Source organism: Orbicella franksi, chromosome 7 (assembly GCF_964199315.1).
Source record: "Orbicella franksi chromosome 7, jaOrbFran1.1, whole genome shotgun sequence".
Classification (NCBI taxonomy): Eukaryota; Metazoa; Cnidaria; class Anthozoa; order Scleractinia; family Merulinidae; genus Orbicella; species Orbicella franksi.
The window spans coordinates 17,400,683-17,418,824 of NC_138151.1; the positions used below are offsets into that span (position 1 = coordinate 17,400,683).

The following is an 18,142-nucleotide window of genomic DNA, read 5'->3' on the forward strand; positions in this document are numbered from 1 at the left end:
GGGAAAGAGTTTATGAAGTTCTGTGCAGATTATTTAAAAAGAGCTACCATAATAACCTAAGTAGTTTTCCGCTTTTACTTCCAAATAAATACTGTTCGCGCGGTTTTTCCCGATACGGTTTTGTATTAAACAGGTTTTCACTTGAGGGCGGTTAAACCCAAACGAAAGTAATCACTCTGGCCAGTCACAGAGGACACAGGCGATATCTAGGGAGGTACCGCTTGGCTTAAAAACAGCACAATATAACCTTGAAGTATACAACGGCATAATATAACCGTGAAGTACACGACAATAATTAAGCAAATGTAGGACAAAATTTGCTTTTGATTTCTGGGTTAATGATGATCAAAACTGTGTTTAATGTCAATATTTGATTACATTGTTTTCTCTGTTTTCCCCTTCTTCCAAGATTTATTTCTGTCCGAAAAAATTAGAGGAGGTAATGATAAGTCGAACTGTCTATCAGTTCATTGTTCTCTATGACAGCTACCTACAAGTTGACTGTTTCCGCAACGGTGAAGGGAAACTCTTAAGGTTCTAAATGTTCTACATCATAGTCACATCGTGAAGATCCTCTTGCTAACCCTCTATTCTTAGTTTCTTAGTCTTAATGGTACACCGCCAAAATTCTAGAATTTCAGCTTAAATATATTGCATGTGCATAAAATTAACGATGGCCGAATTGTTAAACTTCATTCGGAAATATAATATTTGTTGACAAATCGTAAGATGTTGGAAAATTTTCCAAAAGCACGATTTATTCATTGTATTTGTACGAAAACCTTAGCAAGGACACTGTGAATTGTTAGTTTCCGGCAACATTTTAAGCGCTGAGACTTTTGTCCTGAATAGTGGTTTCTGTATCTTTGCGCATGCGTATCTTAACCCTTTGACGCCCAAGTGGCCATATACGGCCACTTAATGGTCGTGCTCTTTGTACCACTTGTGACGTCATCAATTTAAATGTCATCAGATATTCTTGATGAGCAGATAGTAGTACTAGGCTAGGCCTTTCCGCACAAGGGTCAGGTTTAGATATCGACGACATTTCGACGTCGCAAATCGAAACACAACGTTGTCAGTTTTGGTGCAAAAAAGGTGGTAAAATGGTCCACTACGTCTATGATTGATCAAGGTCCATTTCTAGGCTTCGCCCGTAATTAACCTCCAACTTTTCACGGCAGCCAGAAAGAACATACAACGCAAAAGGTAGCCTAATCCTCGAAAAATCTCTCCTTTTAATAAAAAAAGCTTTCTTAGCAAAACTTAGGCTTATTTAGCGTCATGGCAGCTAAAAAAACCTGACTAAATGGTTAAAACGGTACTTTTTGGCTTCAGTTTGGTATTCAGAGGGTTAAATTGGGGTAACAGGCCTTCACCCACTCCTACGGCTTGTGATACTTGCTCCTCACTTGCTTCTCAAGGGCACGTTATGTTGTTGTGAAGGTGACTTCTTTAAAGGTAGAACAGAGCCGTTCGACTGTGGCATAAGCAAAGTTTTCTAGGTCATAGGTCGGTTTCTGTCGCTCTGTAGAGTTTGACACCTGTGTAATTTGCATGTGCTTTAAATTTACCTTGTTTTGTCCAATTAATTCCTATTGCAGGATATGTTTAATTTCTTTGCATTCTATAATGTGATGCCGGGCCCGGTTGTTTGATTGAAACTGTGGCAATTTATGTCACTTGTTAGCAAGGATTTCATATTTGCATTACCCCGCGTCGTCAGAGACTGCCGTAGCTTCACTTCGAGAATCAGGCTAAGAAAGTCGTCCTGTGTCGTAAGAGATATGTTTGCTTGCGCTTTTCGTCTTTTGAGCTCGTTTAGGTTTATACCTCCTTTGTTCGTTTTGTCACAGCATGATGAGACAGACGTCTGTCTGTTGAGTCTGTCGGTTACTTGAGACATTTTTCGAACCAATAAATTGAATTTCTTTTCTTTTCTTTCTTTCTTTCTTTCTTTTTTCTTTCTTTTTTTTTTGATTGGGTCTCTCTTAGTCTTTCATTTCAATCATTTCAAGGGGGCGGTATAGCATAGACAATTGTGTGACTACAGGCGGATTGTTTTCGACTCGCGCTCCACGCTCGTGTATCACGTTTCGTGCCTTACCCGGAAATCCGGCCTGTTCTGCAGCTGTTAAAGTTTTAGCCTGCGTAGCTAGCGGTTTCGTGGCGCGGAACGAGCGGCGAAGGCGAAGCCTCGAGAAAAATGGTGAGAAGGGAAGAGATTTCTCCCTCTTCCTGTTGTGACCGTCATGTTCTCGCGGCTTCCTCGCTCGCCACGAAACTCCACCGTCTTCACTCTAGTCGGAGTAGTTACGTAGTTTCATTTGTAAAAGTAAAGCACCTAATGCGACAGACCTGTATTTATGACAAACATTTGTGTCAAAACAGTTTTGAAAACATAAAAACGTCACTCTTTTTTCTAACAGCTATCGCAAATTATAGTCGCATGTTGTGGCATTTTGTCAAATAATAGCACATGTTGTCCTCCTCTTAGAGTATACGTTAAAATGAGAGTAAACAGTTATCCACGAATTTCATTTTCTTTTAGCAAATGAACAGTTCAGAATCGATCCTTGATATAAATTTATCTTCGAACTGGCAACTCATTGTAGCTTATGCTTTAAGGTAAGAACGTGTTTCTGGTTCTCTTGTATATATATAGATGGGTCCTACGAACTGCGTGTGTGTGGTTTTTTTTTTGGGGGGGGGGGGGTTGTTGGACTTTTTTTGAAAAAAATGTCAGGTCTAAAGGTAAATAGTTAAAAGACAGAAGGTTCACAGTAGCCGAGTTCAAAGGAAATGAAAACTGCCTCAGTGGAATAAAATACTTCAAATGACCTGCAGATCCGACAAAAGCCCGTGGATTCTTCCTCGTATGATAATTAAGGAACTGTTTGAGCGGCGGAACTTCACAGAAAACCTTAACATAACAAAGTCTACCTTAATCAGCGGCTGGTCGTCCAGCGAATTATTTCTCAACGGTTGGGATCCCAAAATCACTGAAAACTCTGCTCTGAACGAAGCTTTTTTCACGACGTTTTGGTGATTAGGGACACCTGAGCATATAGTTAAACTTAAACATCTGATATACAATTCTTGGATGGAAAGGCAAAGAGCAGAGTAAACTAGAGCATCAGGAATTTGTAGTAACGAAATTTAAGAAGGTATCATAATGGTTGATGCGTTTAAAGCACGAACTGCGCGCTATTATTAAATCTCGCCGCCACCCTTGGTGAAAATGATCTTTATAATAACAATTCAGGCGCATGGACAAAACTTTTGAATATCTCGCTCCTGACAGTTACAGGAAGAGGTCTGGTGTTATTTAATCGAAACTGCAACGTCGGAAGACCGCTAACTGTTAGTTCTCAGTCTTATATAGAATTCTTGACAGTCGTGGTGTTCTGAGCCTCGCAAGGACAATTAACGCATCTGACAATTATTGACATTACTTGATTCAAGATAATCAGGAACAAGTTAGAATCAAAATAGCAACGAGTTTGGACTGAACTTATGCCTTGATCTTGATTCTTATAAATTATACTTTCATAATAACGAAAGAAGAACTTAGACTGATCTGCGCATTTCTTGCAAATCATGATTCTTAGCCTAAACAAACCTAAATTCTTTTAAATCGCGATCGATAGAGGACTTTTCTTTTAGACCTTAAAAAAAACAACATTTGTTTTCTTAATAACACGCAAAAGAAAACTGTGAATATAGCTATTCCGTTGGAGCATTGAAAAAGCTTTTTCTCGCTCCTATTCTGATGCATTTCAATTTTGTGGAATTTTTACATACTCGACGACTGGCATAATGTTCTAAGCATAAGTCATAAACCGGTCTAAATTCCAGTTGATTTCTTACTAGCGGTTTTAAGAGTCTTTAGAAAGCCTATGATTCGTAGAGAAATCGAAAAATACTTATTTTATTCGTCAGTCTGATTTTTGTGTATGCAGGGTTTTTGTATCCTTAGAAGAATTTTTGTTGTCAGCACGTCATAATTAAGAGCGTGACCGTGTAAGAAGCGACCACTCAAAGTTTCGTGGAGAATGGATTGCCTTCATTTTTTCTACACAAGTCAAGCAACATATGTAATGTACGAAAATGGTCTTTATTTCGACAGAGTAGCTTTCTTTATTTTTAGAGGTATTTTTTTTTTGGTAGGCACCTCGAAAACCACACAGAACCGGAAATTGAAACTCCAAATTTTGGGGGTTACGTTATCCTTGCTTAAAATTCGCACATTAAATGAAACAACTTGATTCTTTCAGAATCACTGCATAATTCGTCCTTCTTTGCTCACAACTAAAAACTATTTGCTTGTCTCAAAAACAAGCAAAGTTATGATGTTTTTTCCTTATCCTCTGAAAAACGTCTTTGCTATTTTTGCTGACATCTCAGTCTCCAAACAAACAGTTATTTTTTTCAAAAGTGTGACTTCTACATGAATGATGGCTGTTATCAGCGTAATTTACTAAGCCTAAGCTACAAATATCTGTATTAAAAGTTGTGAGCACTCATAATTTTGAAGCACAAAAAAGTTCGAGAAAGTAGCTGAAAATTCAGCATTTTGCGTACAAATAGACGAATCTCGTCCCTTAATGCGGTTTTAAATTTCTCAGCGATTTTTTGTTTTTGTTTTTGTTTTTGTTTTTTGACTTTACCTGGTTAGATTAATTGATTTTAAACGTCCGGAGACCTCGATTAGACTTATTTTACACCAAAATATCGGGAAATCTTTCAAGCCTTGCATTGCTTTTTCTTTCTACTCCGGCACTGATCACTGATCGTCACCGGCCTTTCCGTCGCGCATCACGCATTCTTGGTTGAGCAGGCGTTGGTTTAAAATCTCGTATTCCAGTGGAAATGAGCAACATTAAAATATTACTTTGATGGTTTTCCACACGTTTTCTTTTCCTTTTCTTGATTTCTATAAGTTTGTTGGAGCACAACATTTCAACAAGCTTGATGCTCGCAATTGCTACTGGAAAGTCAAATTAGACGAATCCTTGTACCTAACAACCTTCAATACACCATTTGGCCGGTTCCGCTTCCTTAGGATGCCATTTGGCCTACGCATGAGTCACTGAGACGTCTTCCAGTTCAAGTTTGATGAAACATACCGTGATTGTCATGGGGCTATCGTCATTGCAGATAACATTACTCTCTCTGGAAAGAATGACAAGGAACATGACGTACACCTACATGAAAGTATGGAACGTACCAGAAAAGCCGGAACCAAGCTCAATGACGCGAAGTGTGTCATCAAGACAAAGGAACGCAATTTCTTTGGTATGGCATACACACCAGATGGTGTAAAGCCTAGCCCAGAAAAAATTGAATCCATAGGAGAAGTGGAACCACCCTAAGACAGGAAAGAACTTCACACTTTCTTGGGGATGGCAACCTATATGAGCAGGAGCCATAATCGGGGACAGAGACCGTAAGCGCGCGCCATTTCTAGTATTGGGGTTGTCCCCATGATATGGGACAATACTTCTATTTTTAGAACAAATTGCGCCATCGCCTGCGACACACGCGCGTACGTGCTGCGAGGATTTTTGCGAATGTCGCGCGGGGGAAATGGCGTTGGAAATTCCCGAAATTTTTCATGTTTTTGGCCCGCAACTCAACGCGTTTACGTCTGTTGGAATTTTGCTCAAGTATTTTCGTCGTAAGCTGCTCCAGTTTGAGTGAAGTAAGACAGTGTCGAATTTAGGTATGTTCCGCTTTAAGCTTATATATATCGCTGACCAAGTTGTGTTCCGACGGATGCTTCTTTTACATGAGCTGTACATTACTCCACTTTAAATTTCACATATGTTGAAGATTAACAGCTTTTCCATTACACAGCAAAAAACTAGCTGGATATATTTAGAAATAGCAGAGCTTCAGGACTTCACAGTTTCCTAGCTCCTCTTGTCACACACTTGCGAGGAGTTTGCCAGTCTGCCGAGACCGAAAAGTAAAACAAAATAATTGCTAGTTTGAGTTTCGCCTGAATTGTAAGTAACGCTTGATGTTTCATTAAGAACCAATAACTTTACGTCCGTAGATACTGCTCAGTTTTATTCGTGTAAAAATCCAGTAAATTCTCTGTTGTCGATGAATGAGAGCGCCCGCCGATGAGTATTTTGTACAGTCAGTAAACATGACAAATTGTACTTCCGCCGCACTTTCGTGTGAAAGCGTACATCGAACTCAAACAATAACTCTAGAGTTTTTAAATATGTTTAAGATTGATAAATGTTTGAGAACATATTAAAAGCTAAGCTGAAAATATGTGAATAAAGCAGAAATAATCAGCAAAGTTACGATGACGCTTTCTTTAATCAACTTGGAATAACGATTTCGATTTTGTTGATCGAGTTATCAAAACTCCTTGTCTATTTTCATTTTCGCAGTGTAAAACTTCCCTACGCTTACGTTGAAGAAACACACATGATATTAGTAGCCTTTTTTGCGTTCGTGAAATTTGTTGCAGCATCTCAGCACAAAAGATTACGAAAGAAATCTTTGTCAAGATTTGTTGACAATTGAAAACACCGACTCGGACTTGAAAGTGCACGAGCTGCACTATTCAAATGAGCTAATTGTACGCGTCAGACTTTCCTTTCAAATACTTTTGCAAACTCACCAAACAAGCAGAAACAATAAGAAACCATCAAAACAGGTTTTGGTTATGATTAACCATTGTCTGAGAAACTCACAAATTAACTCGATACCAGAGTAGAGAGTATCTTGCTGTATTCTTAAGTCAGAACAAACGCAAAGACATAAGCGTAAGCTTACAACTAGCGCGAGCAGATCTTATTATTCATTCCCAGCGCGCGATTGAAGTCTCGTTTTCGACCCCGAAAAACCCACCTTTTCCGTTAGCTCACAGCGTAAAACTACATGTAAGCGCCCTGGTTCGTATTCCCTGCCTTATTCCCTGCCATCGCTGTGAAAAATACGCAAGATAGTCTCTCAAGGTCTCTCAACTCTCACCATTTGATCACGCAACGTGACAACATCCACGCGAGAGCCCCCGACATGTGCGTGGATCCGCGCGGATATATAACGTCAAGATGGTGCAATTTGTATTAAAAATAGAAACATTGTCCCATATCATAGGTGCGCGCGGATCCCAAGACTTACGGTCTCCGTTCCCGATTATGGCTCCTGATATGAGCTCATTCGTCCCCAAGCTAGCTGACCACACTGAACCCTGAAGAGACCTCTTGAAAGAAAACGTTGACTTTGCGTAGAATTCATCACACTCGAGAACTTTTCAAAAGGTGAAGTCAATGATTTGTGCAGCAACTACCATGGCGTACTATGACAGAAATGAACCCAATGGGGGAGACCCAATACGCCAATATCGAACGTGAACTATTAGCAGTGGTCTATGGGTGCGAAATGTTTCACTCATACCTCTATAGAAGAGCATCAACCGACCATCGGTCCCTAGAACAAATCCACAAAAATACCTCACGCAGGTAGCCCCCCGCCTTCAAAGAATGCTGTTGCGTCTACAACCCAACGACTGCATGGGTTGTCAAATATCTCCCAGGAAGAGAAATGGTCACAGCTGATTCCCTACCCCGTCTCTCACGGTTGGATGAATTCGAGGTACCAGACATGAAAGTGAAAGTTTACTATTTAATCAGAATCACTCCAGCCAAAATAGAAAAGTCTTTATTAAAGATTAGGCACAGTATACGTGTGACTTTAAAGCAATAATAAATAAAGCTTAAAACCAGTCATACGTAATACAAAATTACAGTAAGTTAAAAACGATATTTGGCATAGAAAAATCCAAACTGCGAACCAAATCATGTGTGTACTGGTGAAGCATTTACAGAGAAATAGAAAATCTTGTAAACTCATGTAGTGTCTGCCAGAAGTACTAAAATTCCCAGCAAAATGAGCCCATGATACCACCAGAAATCCCTTGAAGACCGTGGCAAACTGTGAGTGCGAACTTGTTTTACGTCCAGCAGTAGTGATTTCTTATATTTTTTGATTACTACTCCAAGTTCCCATTTGTCAGAAAGCTTCACAAACTCACAGCTGGAGCCGTTGGTAATGACAAAAAGGCATTGTTCGCAGGGAATGGAATTCCCAAAGCTCGACATTGCCACAACGGCACCCAATTCACCTCCGCCGAATTCCAGCAACTGTCAAACCAATATGGCTTCGAGATCGTGACGTCATCCCCTCACTATCCACCTGGCCATGGGTTTGAAAGTCAAGTCCACACGGTAGAGAAGACTATCCAACAGTGTAGAGAGACTAAAATTCTATCTTAATGACTTTATTCTTCCCAATATGTATAGGATACCTATGACCAAGAGTACGTCTCGATAACAGTGCATGTTTATTGTTTAAGACAAAGGGATGTAACATATCTCATTAGCACGTGCAGCATTCCAATAGGCAAAGCGTAATATTAGCATATATTGTATACATGCTTAACGAAAACATTGTGCAGTCTCTGTGCATTTCACACTACTTTACTGTACAAATCGGATTGGAATAGACTTCCGCTGCAGCATTATAGTATAACATAATTACTATTTCTTAACACTTTGTTGAGTAATCACACTATGAACTACACGATCTAGCTACATTCTAAGTTGCATTAATGAGTTTACATTTTGCAGCTGTTTTTCTCGATTGTGTTTGCATGGAAATATCGGGGAATCTGCGATGGTTTGTTGGGTTACTGGGAGTCATTTTACTCTGCGCTGCAGTGATAAATAGAACCGTATGTGTCTGTTTCTTTCAAGACAAGAATTAGTTTAGAAATGATACTGTTCCTATCCCCGCACAGGTAATAAAGAAACCTGACGGTGGAGAATGCTTGCTCAAGAAATCCCTCTCTTCGTCCTGTTTATGGCTTCTTTCATGATCCGCAACTTTGCCGCCCAGGAGTGTGGAATCTACAGTTACTCCATTTATCAAATGATGTTAAAAGGACACACCTTTAAGACGTTCAGTGCTCGCCCAGGTTCGCTTGACTGCAGACAGGCGTGCAATTCTGACGTCAGGTGTCAAAGCTATAACTATGTCATATTCAAAGACATATGTGAGTTGAATAACAGGACCAAGGAGGCCAGACCAGAGGACTTTATCAAGGACAAGGACAGATATTACATGATGAAGGCTCCCAAAAGAGGTAGGGAAATCATTGAAACCAAAATAATATATCAACGGAAATCAAAACAAAACTGCAAAGAGCTTTCGACGCGCGTCAGGTAGTGATCGAAAACAACTGCGTGTTTCTATTGAGTATTCTGACGATTTTTCGCCACCTCTAATTTTGCCTGCTTGCTGCGTTTGTCTTGCTTCATTTGTTTTCTCCCCGTGATCTTGTCCCATGTTCTTTGGGGTAACAATTTTTTTTCTTTCTTCCGTCTTCTCTTCCTCTTCTCTCACTGTCCAGTGCAAACTGTTGAGATCGGGTTCAACGATGTCTCCGCGAGGGCTTAGAAGCGGTTTCTGAGTTCCAGCTTCAATGCTGCCTTGGTCTCCAGAATATTTGGCGGCATGAATTGCTCTCTTTGTGTCTTCTCTTCTCTTAGCTTGGCGCAGCTGGATGGTCAGTGTTGCCATAGTAGCTGTTGGTCGCTCCTGTTGGCGCCTTTATTTATTTATTTATTTATTTATTTATTTATTTATTTACTCAACTTCAATTACACAGATGATCAAAATGAAATAAAATAAAGAATTGAATATATTTACAAGTATAAAAAGGAGATATCTGAGTAATTAGGCCAGTTTATACAGAATTCTAGATTTCTTATTGATATTTGAAATAAACTGCCTGAGATAAGATATAAAATACATAGAATACTAATATAGACAAATCGCAGCAACAATAAGTGATCAGAAAGCTATAAAAATTTCTCCTTATTTAAGTTAAAAATCTAAAGCTCGAGAGGGGCAAAAGACCTAATTTAGCTAAACGTTCTGGATAAGTTAACGTAAACGCTAACGTGATAGCCAAGTTATTCTCCTCGCACGGGTCGCAGCGTCTGATATTACTATACACATTTTTCTCCATGACCTTGTCATGCGGGCTTCATTGCGAGCGTCGAAATCTCCAAGTGTTTTTCCGTTTGAAAGTTTGGGTGTACGAGAAATGCTGTGGGAATACGAGCCGTTAGGCGAGGTTTTCCAACAGCTCGTGCTAGTTCTGTGTTTCTATCGAGTTAATAAACAATTAGATTATGAGCTCGGGATTACTATCGCGTGACAGAGATCGAGAGCGAATAATCTGGTTGTTTTAGTATAAAGCTACTAGTCGTTCAAAACTTAATCTAAATCCTCTTCACAGACACTTCGAAAACGCCCAGAAGCGGCCGTCATTTTGCTAACAAGGGCACACTGCTACGCTACTCACTATCTATCACAGAATAGATAGTGAGTAGCGTAGCCAATCAGAGAACGGCATTTGTGATAGAACGCTTGTAGATTCATACTAAAATAGAAACACAATTTTAAAACAATCTGCTCGCGTATTTTTTAGCTTTTTCTTAATGAAACATATCACGTCATGTAATGGTAACTCTTGAATGACTTGCAGTAGCTATTCGTACAAGACATCTTTTATCGATTCCTTAGAATGTTCTTAGGGGGCATATAGCACGTGATGACAATGAATGTGGTGCACTTGGAGTTATTTCTAGCCATGACGAGTCTCTCCCACAAGGGCTACCGTTTCATCAATGTCTTCATTCCTTTGTCTGATATGATGGTCGTCACGTCTTTTGCATGTTAGTTGAATTCTCGTCCAAAGTGTCCTTTCCTTCACCATTCCTGATCCTGTCTGTCTTGCTTTCCTTATCTCAATGACGTCCATTAGGTATCTGTCCACCTCCTTTACGACTTAAACCAGCTTGCCATTCTTATTCATGGTTCGTGCATTGCTGCAGCCACTTCTGATCATCTCTTATGGCGAAAGAAATTCGGCTCTCGTGTTGCTGGTTCGCAGCTGGGTTTGGCCAGCACCCGACATTTATCCAATAGCCGGTTTTCACGTGACGTCATCATCTACTAAAATTAAACATTGCCAATACTTCTGAAGTCTTAGTTTTATCAAACGATACAAACACGACGTTTTAAAAAGCCTTTAAGCGGGCTTTTAGTTTCGTCTGACGCCCAACCTTAGATCTCTGCTGTAAGGGTGAACGTTTCGGGGCCATAAACACCCCACCTTTCGTAGCTCCAGGATCCTAAAGGCACGCCAGGTACCAGACCAACGGCAAGGTAAAAACACCATCGCGTAAGACTCGATAGAAAGATGAATGATTTGAATTTTTATCTTCTCCTTTAACGAGAACTGTTTAATCCCCAGTGCCCCTCGGTTCTATTCCCGAGTTGCCAGCCGATTCCTGTGCAGAGATCAAAGCTAGTGAAGGAGGATAGGCGGTCAGCAGCAAATACTGGTTAGATCCCACGAGATCTGGAAACTCCCTTCTTGCTCACTGTGACATGCAAACAGAAAGTTAGTGAACCTTCTTTTTTATCAATAAACGTTTATGTCGATTTTGTAATATAAGACGTAACCAAACATGCCATAGTGTATTTCATTTGTTTTGTTTAATTTAGTTTCAAGTTTCTGCTCCGTGTACCCGTGTCTCAACCATGGCACGTGTGTAAACAGTCCTGAGAACTTCACATGTTTGTGCAATTCAGCTTGGTGGACGGGAAGATTCTGTGAACAAAGTAATATATAACTTAAAATAACGTCTTATTATACGTTCAATCTTACGACAAATACGTTATCCTGAATTATATAAGAGTCTGTAAGCGAGTTTGTTTGTGATGCTAAATCATTCACGGTGATCAACGTTTGAACAAGCTAAGTTAGCCAACCAACTGACATAAAACTTACATAATCTGAATTATTCAGTTTTGAGTGAAATCGGTTCAGTCCGATCTCTGAATGAATACTTCATTCCTTGCTAAACCTTTCGTCATTCCCTTTTTATTATTTTTTCTTGTTATTTTCAGTTATTCTTTTAACACTTCTTTGAATACTAGCGTAGATTTTCCGTATTTTCGGTAGCTACGGAATCATTTTCTTTTCTGTATTATATTCATGTGCAGAAATGCGATTAATATGTGCATGTCGTTTTCCAACCGTGCTCTGCTCATGACAAAATAGCCTTTGTAGCTATAGAACCGTGCTTCACAGGTGGCAAAATTTTCAGTCTTCGTTGAAGCCCCTAGAATAGAAATTGAGATCAATCTCGTACACAGAGTCTTCGTTCCCCATGACCAGTGGTCGGAAAGCAAAGGACCACGGAACGTTGTGGTTGAAATTTTCAAACTAATCAGAATCGAGTCTGTTACGTAACTCCTCAGGCCTAGGGTCACTCGTTTTGTCGAGCTTGCGCAGTGAGTAAGAAAAAACTGGTAGTAATAATACTAGAATTATCTGTTTTCTTAAAAGCTGTACTTCCGCCAGCGGTAGGCTGTGTCAGTCTGACCAGATCAGAAGCTACAAACAGCTATGAAGTGAACGCCAATCATAACAAGCCACCCCATTTCTGCATCGTTCTTCCCGAGGAGGAAATCAAGGGTGGAAACCGATACACAATAACAGTTGAACTGATGAATGTGATCGGACAGGATGGCGTAAATTTTGGACACCCTGGAGTGATGTACAATGTTATTGACAAAAGCAATTTTGATTTTGTTTACTTCAGGTTTGTTGCTTAGGGAAAGCCAGGAAAACCTGGTGTTACCTCGTTTAATTATACAACCAAACGTGGTGTCAAGACAATACTAGTTCAGCCAATGGTGATTTGTTCTGTGATTTATTCTGTGATTTATCGGCCAACTTTGTTTAAGAGTGTAGCCGTCTGAGAGTATATAATAATTGGACTCACTGACATCTACTGCCTCTTGCTTTCATCATCACAGCTATTACGTATTTGTTATGGAATGATTACACGTAGATCAAAAATTTATTTACATTAGCACACTGTAGGTGATATACATAACAGACAGCCGTTTTTTCAATTTTTCGGAAAAGAATTTCAACCGACAGCACTGGTGTTTGGATAATTTTTCCAATAGCAAGATAGGATTATCTGTTTGTAGCAGTTTAGTGATTTTATCCTGCTTACAGTGCAACCGCAATTTCTAAAGTATGCAAGATGGGGATAACCGCTTTGGAAATATATACTACACAATCCTTCGATATCTTGGTGGTGCCAGTTATTCAGACGAAAATGCAACTTTTGGGGACCGGCTGTTATAAAATGCCGTAAAACGCGGTAAATTATGGTTTAGATTTTGAAGTATTACAATAATGAAAGAGTAATTCTTTTCTTCCCTTCGATTTATTCAGGCTTCATAAGCAAGACATATGCTATCAGCCTGGTTACGTTTTAAAGGGAAGTATAATTAGGACCAAGGAGGCCTCCTGTCCCAATGGTAGTCTAAGTGGTGGAGTTTGGTTCACTGCTCGAGTTGAAGTTAGATCAGATAAAAGCGTCGATATCTACCTCAACAATGATCTTGGGACGTCACTGACAGCTCATCATAGCACAAAGGCTCGAGGAGGAGTACTTGTTCAAAATGGCTACCAAAACATAATTCAGTTTAGAAAATTTAGCTTGACCGACGCCATCTAGAGTACTCAGCATGCGGTGTCGGACCCTGCGGGCTCCCCCGGATGTCGGACGGAGAACATCAAGATCCAAAATTGAACAAACAGAGTGACTCGATCCGCGCGAAGCTATTTACTCAACTATTTCTTCTATTGTTTCGACGTAATTATTTTAGAGTTTTAGTCAGTGTCTCATTAGCATTCTTATAATCGATTGTATAGATTTGGGCGCATGCAAAAATTTTACTTTTCAACTTGAAAATGACAGTCGAACGGTCGAAACGTCATTGCTTTTTAACGTTAACTTTTTTAGTAAAAGCATCTAATTTGCTAAAACACCCTTGCTAACATGGTTGCCACGGAAACACCAAAATGCGCTCTGATGATGTTCAGGAAAAGCCATTGAGTTTGTCCACTACCCCCCGCACCCCTTCAATGCCTGATTAAGGCAAATATGTCAAGACGAACGGTCCCTAATGTCGCCTTCTCATTGTGATATTCGCCGACTTTGTTAGGATAATCCATAAACAAATGTTTCGAGGTTTGAACCGAAAGCAAGTTTTCTTTTTATTTTGGCGTTCTCCTGTCAGAAATGCATATATTTTTGTTCTAAGAAAAAAGAATTTTAGGAAGTTATAGGCAGATTAACATTACCCGCAGAGAACACTAAAAGCCGCATCAATAAGGGGCTTTTTTAGGAAAACAACTCTATGGTCGATGTTGCTATTAAGAATATAACTAATTAGATTTAATAAGTTTCAATGCACTGTACGGCGCGATGTCAATATCATTTATAATATCTCGATATCAAAGAACCGCAGGGGTAGATACAGTGTATACAGCTGTACGTCATATCACCTGCATGTTTAAGCCAATTCTTAGTTGAGTCTGTGTTTGTCGCCACATCGAAAGGACTTGGCTGGGACTTCGGGAAAAACCAGCTTTTTTAACCAGGCAAGTAACTTTGTTTAACCTTTTTACTGCAGTTCAGACACTTGGTTATCGCCGAGTTAATTTCTGAAACAGTGCATGATGCGCAGAAATTGGGAAATAGATCAGTCACTGAAATGACTTTGGTCTCTGCGAAAAGCTCAAGGATTATAGAAGTTAAAGATATACACTCGACTCCGGATAACTCGAACCCTCGCTAACTCGAACCAAAATCGATTTCCCCTGGATTTCCGTCATACATTTACCGTAATTTTACTCTTGGTAACTCGAACCCTCGATAACTCGAACCTCCCGCTAACTCGAAGCAATTTTCGCTTCCCTTCAGGTCATTTTCTATATAATTTTACCCTCGATAACTCCAACCATGTCTGTCAATAGGTGACAAGTCAAAACAAACAGTGTAGTCAAAAACATCAAATTCATTTTGAAGCAGCCGTTTGAACTTTTTCCTTCTTTTACATTACACAAAACACGAGTAGAGTTTATACCAAATTAAGAATTGTTTTGTTCCATTTTCACTCGGCTTCCCTATACTGTACAATTAAATTTGATTAAAATGTACACTGCATGAATAGAAAAAGGAAATCGCGTGAACTTTGAAAATGTAAATCGCATGAGCTTTAATTGTACCAGTAACCCGACATTGTTCTCTTTAAAAACGCTGTACAGTTCACAGTTCCTGGACTTCTCGCTGCTGCTTTTCTTTGTAAGTTGTATCTTTCACATTACGTTATGTTCCGTTTGTTTTATTTTCACTTGACTTTATTCTGTAATTAAATGTGATTAAAATGTACACTGCATGAATAGACAAACTATCAGCGTTTTTTCCTTATTTTTGGTCATTTGTTCTCAACTCCCGATAACTCGAACCTTCAATTTCCCTTGAAGGTTCGAGTTATCGGGAGTCGACTGTATAGACTAGGCGAACGGCCGAGCTTCGACCGCGCTTTGATGATTATCAAATTCAATGTTCGAAAAAAAAAAAAAACACCATATAAATGATTGTTTTTCAAGATTGCTTTTAAAATACAGAAAATCTGGGATAGTTTGAGTAAACCTTGTTGGGTCATAGGTAAAATTTAAAAATATCACTTGCCGATTGCAAAGCTGTCTTATCCCTGGTAGGAAAAAGAAGGAAGGAGGCGAAACTCTCTTTATTACTAGTCGGATATAAAAAAAAAAAAAAGAAAAGAAAAAAAACATTACGAGGGTCACGGTTCGATTTCGATGTAAATTACAGCGTCCTGTAGGGCTGAATTAATCTTCAAGTTTTTAAACTTCAAGGTCTGCAAGGTTTAAATAGGAAGTTTCGATTTGAAATCATGAATAGAAATGGAAACGAAGCAACAAATTTGCATAATAGTCACAATTTCCCGGCCCTTTACACGCACCGTCCAAGATGATTTAGCAATTTAGCTAATTTTAACCGTTTCTGAGGCTTATTTGTGTGGCATCTTCTGTATCTTACACTAACGGCCTCTTCTGTAACCGGGCTGGCTCGGTTGCGGGCACGGATCTTTTTTTGTGTGTGTGTCAGTTCATATGAGAAATTTCCGCCTGGTCGACCGGCGTGATCGAAATTCAAGAAACAAAACCAAAGGCGCCACACAAAGTTGTATCGTTCGCAACTGTCGCAGCTTTGTTTACCCTGTTAAATTTACTAATGAAGCTAATTCGCAAACTTCTGAAGTGAAAATACATACAGGGCAAAATGATGCAGGCCTCTTCCGTAGCTTTCAGTATTACGAAAGCAAAGCTATTTTGTCAGGAAAATATTTTCCTGGTTATCCAGGCTGGGGTGTTTATACTGGAAGGTTGGCGAGATCTTGGTTGTAGAGATTAAACCGATATTTCGGTAACTATATAGGCTCGCCCACCTTCTCATGTGAACACATCGAAATTTGTTTAAAGGCAATAGGAGAGAGGCAAGATCTCAGTCAACCGGGCTCATATGACTAGGCCCTTTTAAGAGGGCAAAGTATAGCAATATTTTAGGACCTCTTCCTAAGAAGAAACTAGCACGAGCTTTAGACATAATGATAGTGGGAGCAATTGGCGGGCAAAGACGACACTTTTCTCTTTTTCTTGAGCTGTGGTTTAAGAAAGAACATTGTGCGTTTCTTTGGAGTCATGGTAACACTAGTGTAACTTCCTACAGTATTTTCTGCTTCTACAGTCAAAGTTCCGCTCGAGCTTTTACAACTTAAGATCAAGAGGAACAATGATGATTTATTTTTTGCGTATTCCCTTTTAAAGAGAACTGCTTCATTGCTAGTGCCCCTCGGCTCCATTCCCGAGTTGCCTGCCTATTCCTGTACAGAGATCAAAGCCAGTGAAGGAGGACGAGCGTTCAGCGGCACATACTGGTTGAACTCCATGGGATCTGGCAACTCTCTTCTTGCTCATTGTGACATGCACACAAACAGTAAGCGGACATGCTATTTTCTCAGTCAGCGTGACTCTTTGGAATTATTTAATGCCCGGTAAATAACGCAAGCATTCTTTAATCTTTCCTTTAGTTCCAAATTTCTGTCTTGTTCACCCTTGTCTCAACCATGGCACGAGTGTAAACAGTCCTATGAACTTCACGTGTTTGTGCAATTCAGCTTGGTGGACTGGAAGATACTGTGAACAAGGTAAAATATCATTATTACTTAGTTGCCTATTATCATTCGAGTAGCCTAAAAGAAGGCATGAAGAATGCTATCCTCTGGTTTAGTTATAAAAATCGCTAACTGTTATTATTCCTTGTCTTAACAGCTGTACTTCCGCCAACGGTAGGCTGCGTCAGTCTGACCAGATCACAACCTACAAACAGCTATGAAGTGAACGCCAATCATGACCAACCCCCCAAATTCTGCCTCGTTCTTCCCGAGGAGCAATTCAATGTTGGAAAACAATACACGATAACAGTTGAACTGATGAATGTGATCGGACAGGATGGCGTGAATTTTGGACACCCTGGACTGATCTACAACGTTTTATATAATAACCCGAGTTATTCTCGCATTTTGATTGGTTCTCGCCTATGATCTATTAGAGGACAGACGCACGATTGACGTCATCATTTCAAAGTTTTTCCCTCTGTGTTTTAAAATGGCGGAAAGTTTTGAGAATTTAGATAATATTTTACATGACTGGGCAAAAGCTAAGGTACAAGAAGGTCTTGTCCAGGCATTGAACAGGTACTAGAAGCATAGTCTAGCAGGAAGAAGAACGACAAAGCCGTTTCTGTTTTATAAAATGACTCGGAAAAAATACTCAAGCAGTCTCAGTCGGCAGTCGAGCGAGACTAAACCAAACACAAAATTGGTCTCTTGGTAGGCCGAGAACCATTGCTTTGTCTCGACCCAATAAACAAAATAATTATGAGATTCATTTATTTAAAACATTGAACTTTTCTAAGTCTCAAAATAATTGTTGACACAGTGATTGTCTGGAATGAAACATCAAAACCACTTCTTAATTAAAATCAGTGAAAATAAACACATAACCTTGCTTTCCGATGCGAATGTTCCGGTCCGTTTCAGGGCACAGCAGCGAGCAAAGTATAGCTCACTACAGCTCACGGCCAAC

At 39.7% G+C, this 18,142-nt stretch overlaps 1 protein-coding gene and 1 pseudogene across 1 annotated transcript; both read left to right on the plus strand.

Moving 5' to 3' along the window:
* Nucleotides 1–8,642: 8,642 nt before the first annotated feature.
* Nucleotides 8,643–11,792, plus strand: LOC145493210 (uncharacterized; annotated as a pseudogene).
* Nucleotides 11,641–14,266, plus strand: LOC145492634 (putative skeletal organic matrix protein 7). The gene is made up of 3 exons (XM_081472055.1): nucleotides 11,641–11,647; nucleotides 12,452–12,707; nucleotides 13,355–14,266. The coding sequence occupies exons 1-3, from the start codon at nucleotides 11,641–11,643 to the stop codon at nucleotides 13,638–13,640; spliced, it is 549 nt and encodes a 182-aa protein (XP_081328181.1). The 3' UTR covers nucleotides 13,641–14,266.
* The last annotated feature ends 3,876 nt before the right edge of the window (nucleotides 14,267–18,142 follow it).

Bases quoted from the DNA above. Each gene is read 5' to 3' on its own strand.
- LOC145492634 (XM_081472055.1), top strand. The intron at 12,708-13,354 runs GTTTGTTGCTTA...CGATTTATTCAG, and splicing joins TTTGATTTTGTTTACTTCAG to GCTTCATAAGCAAGACATAT.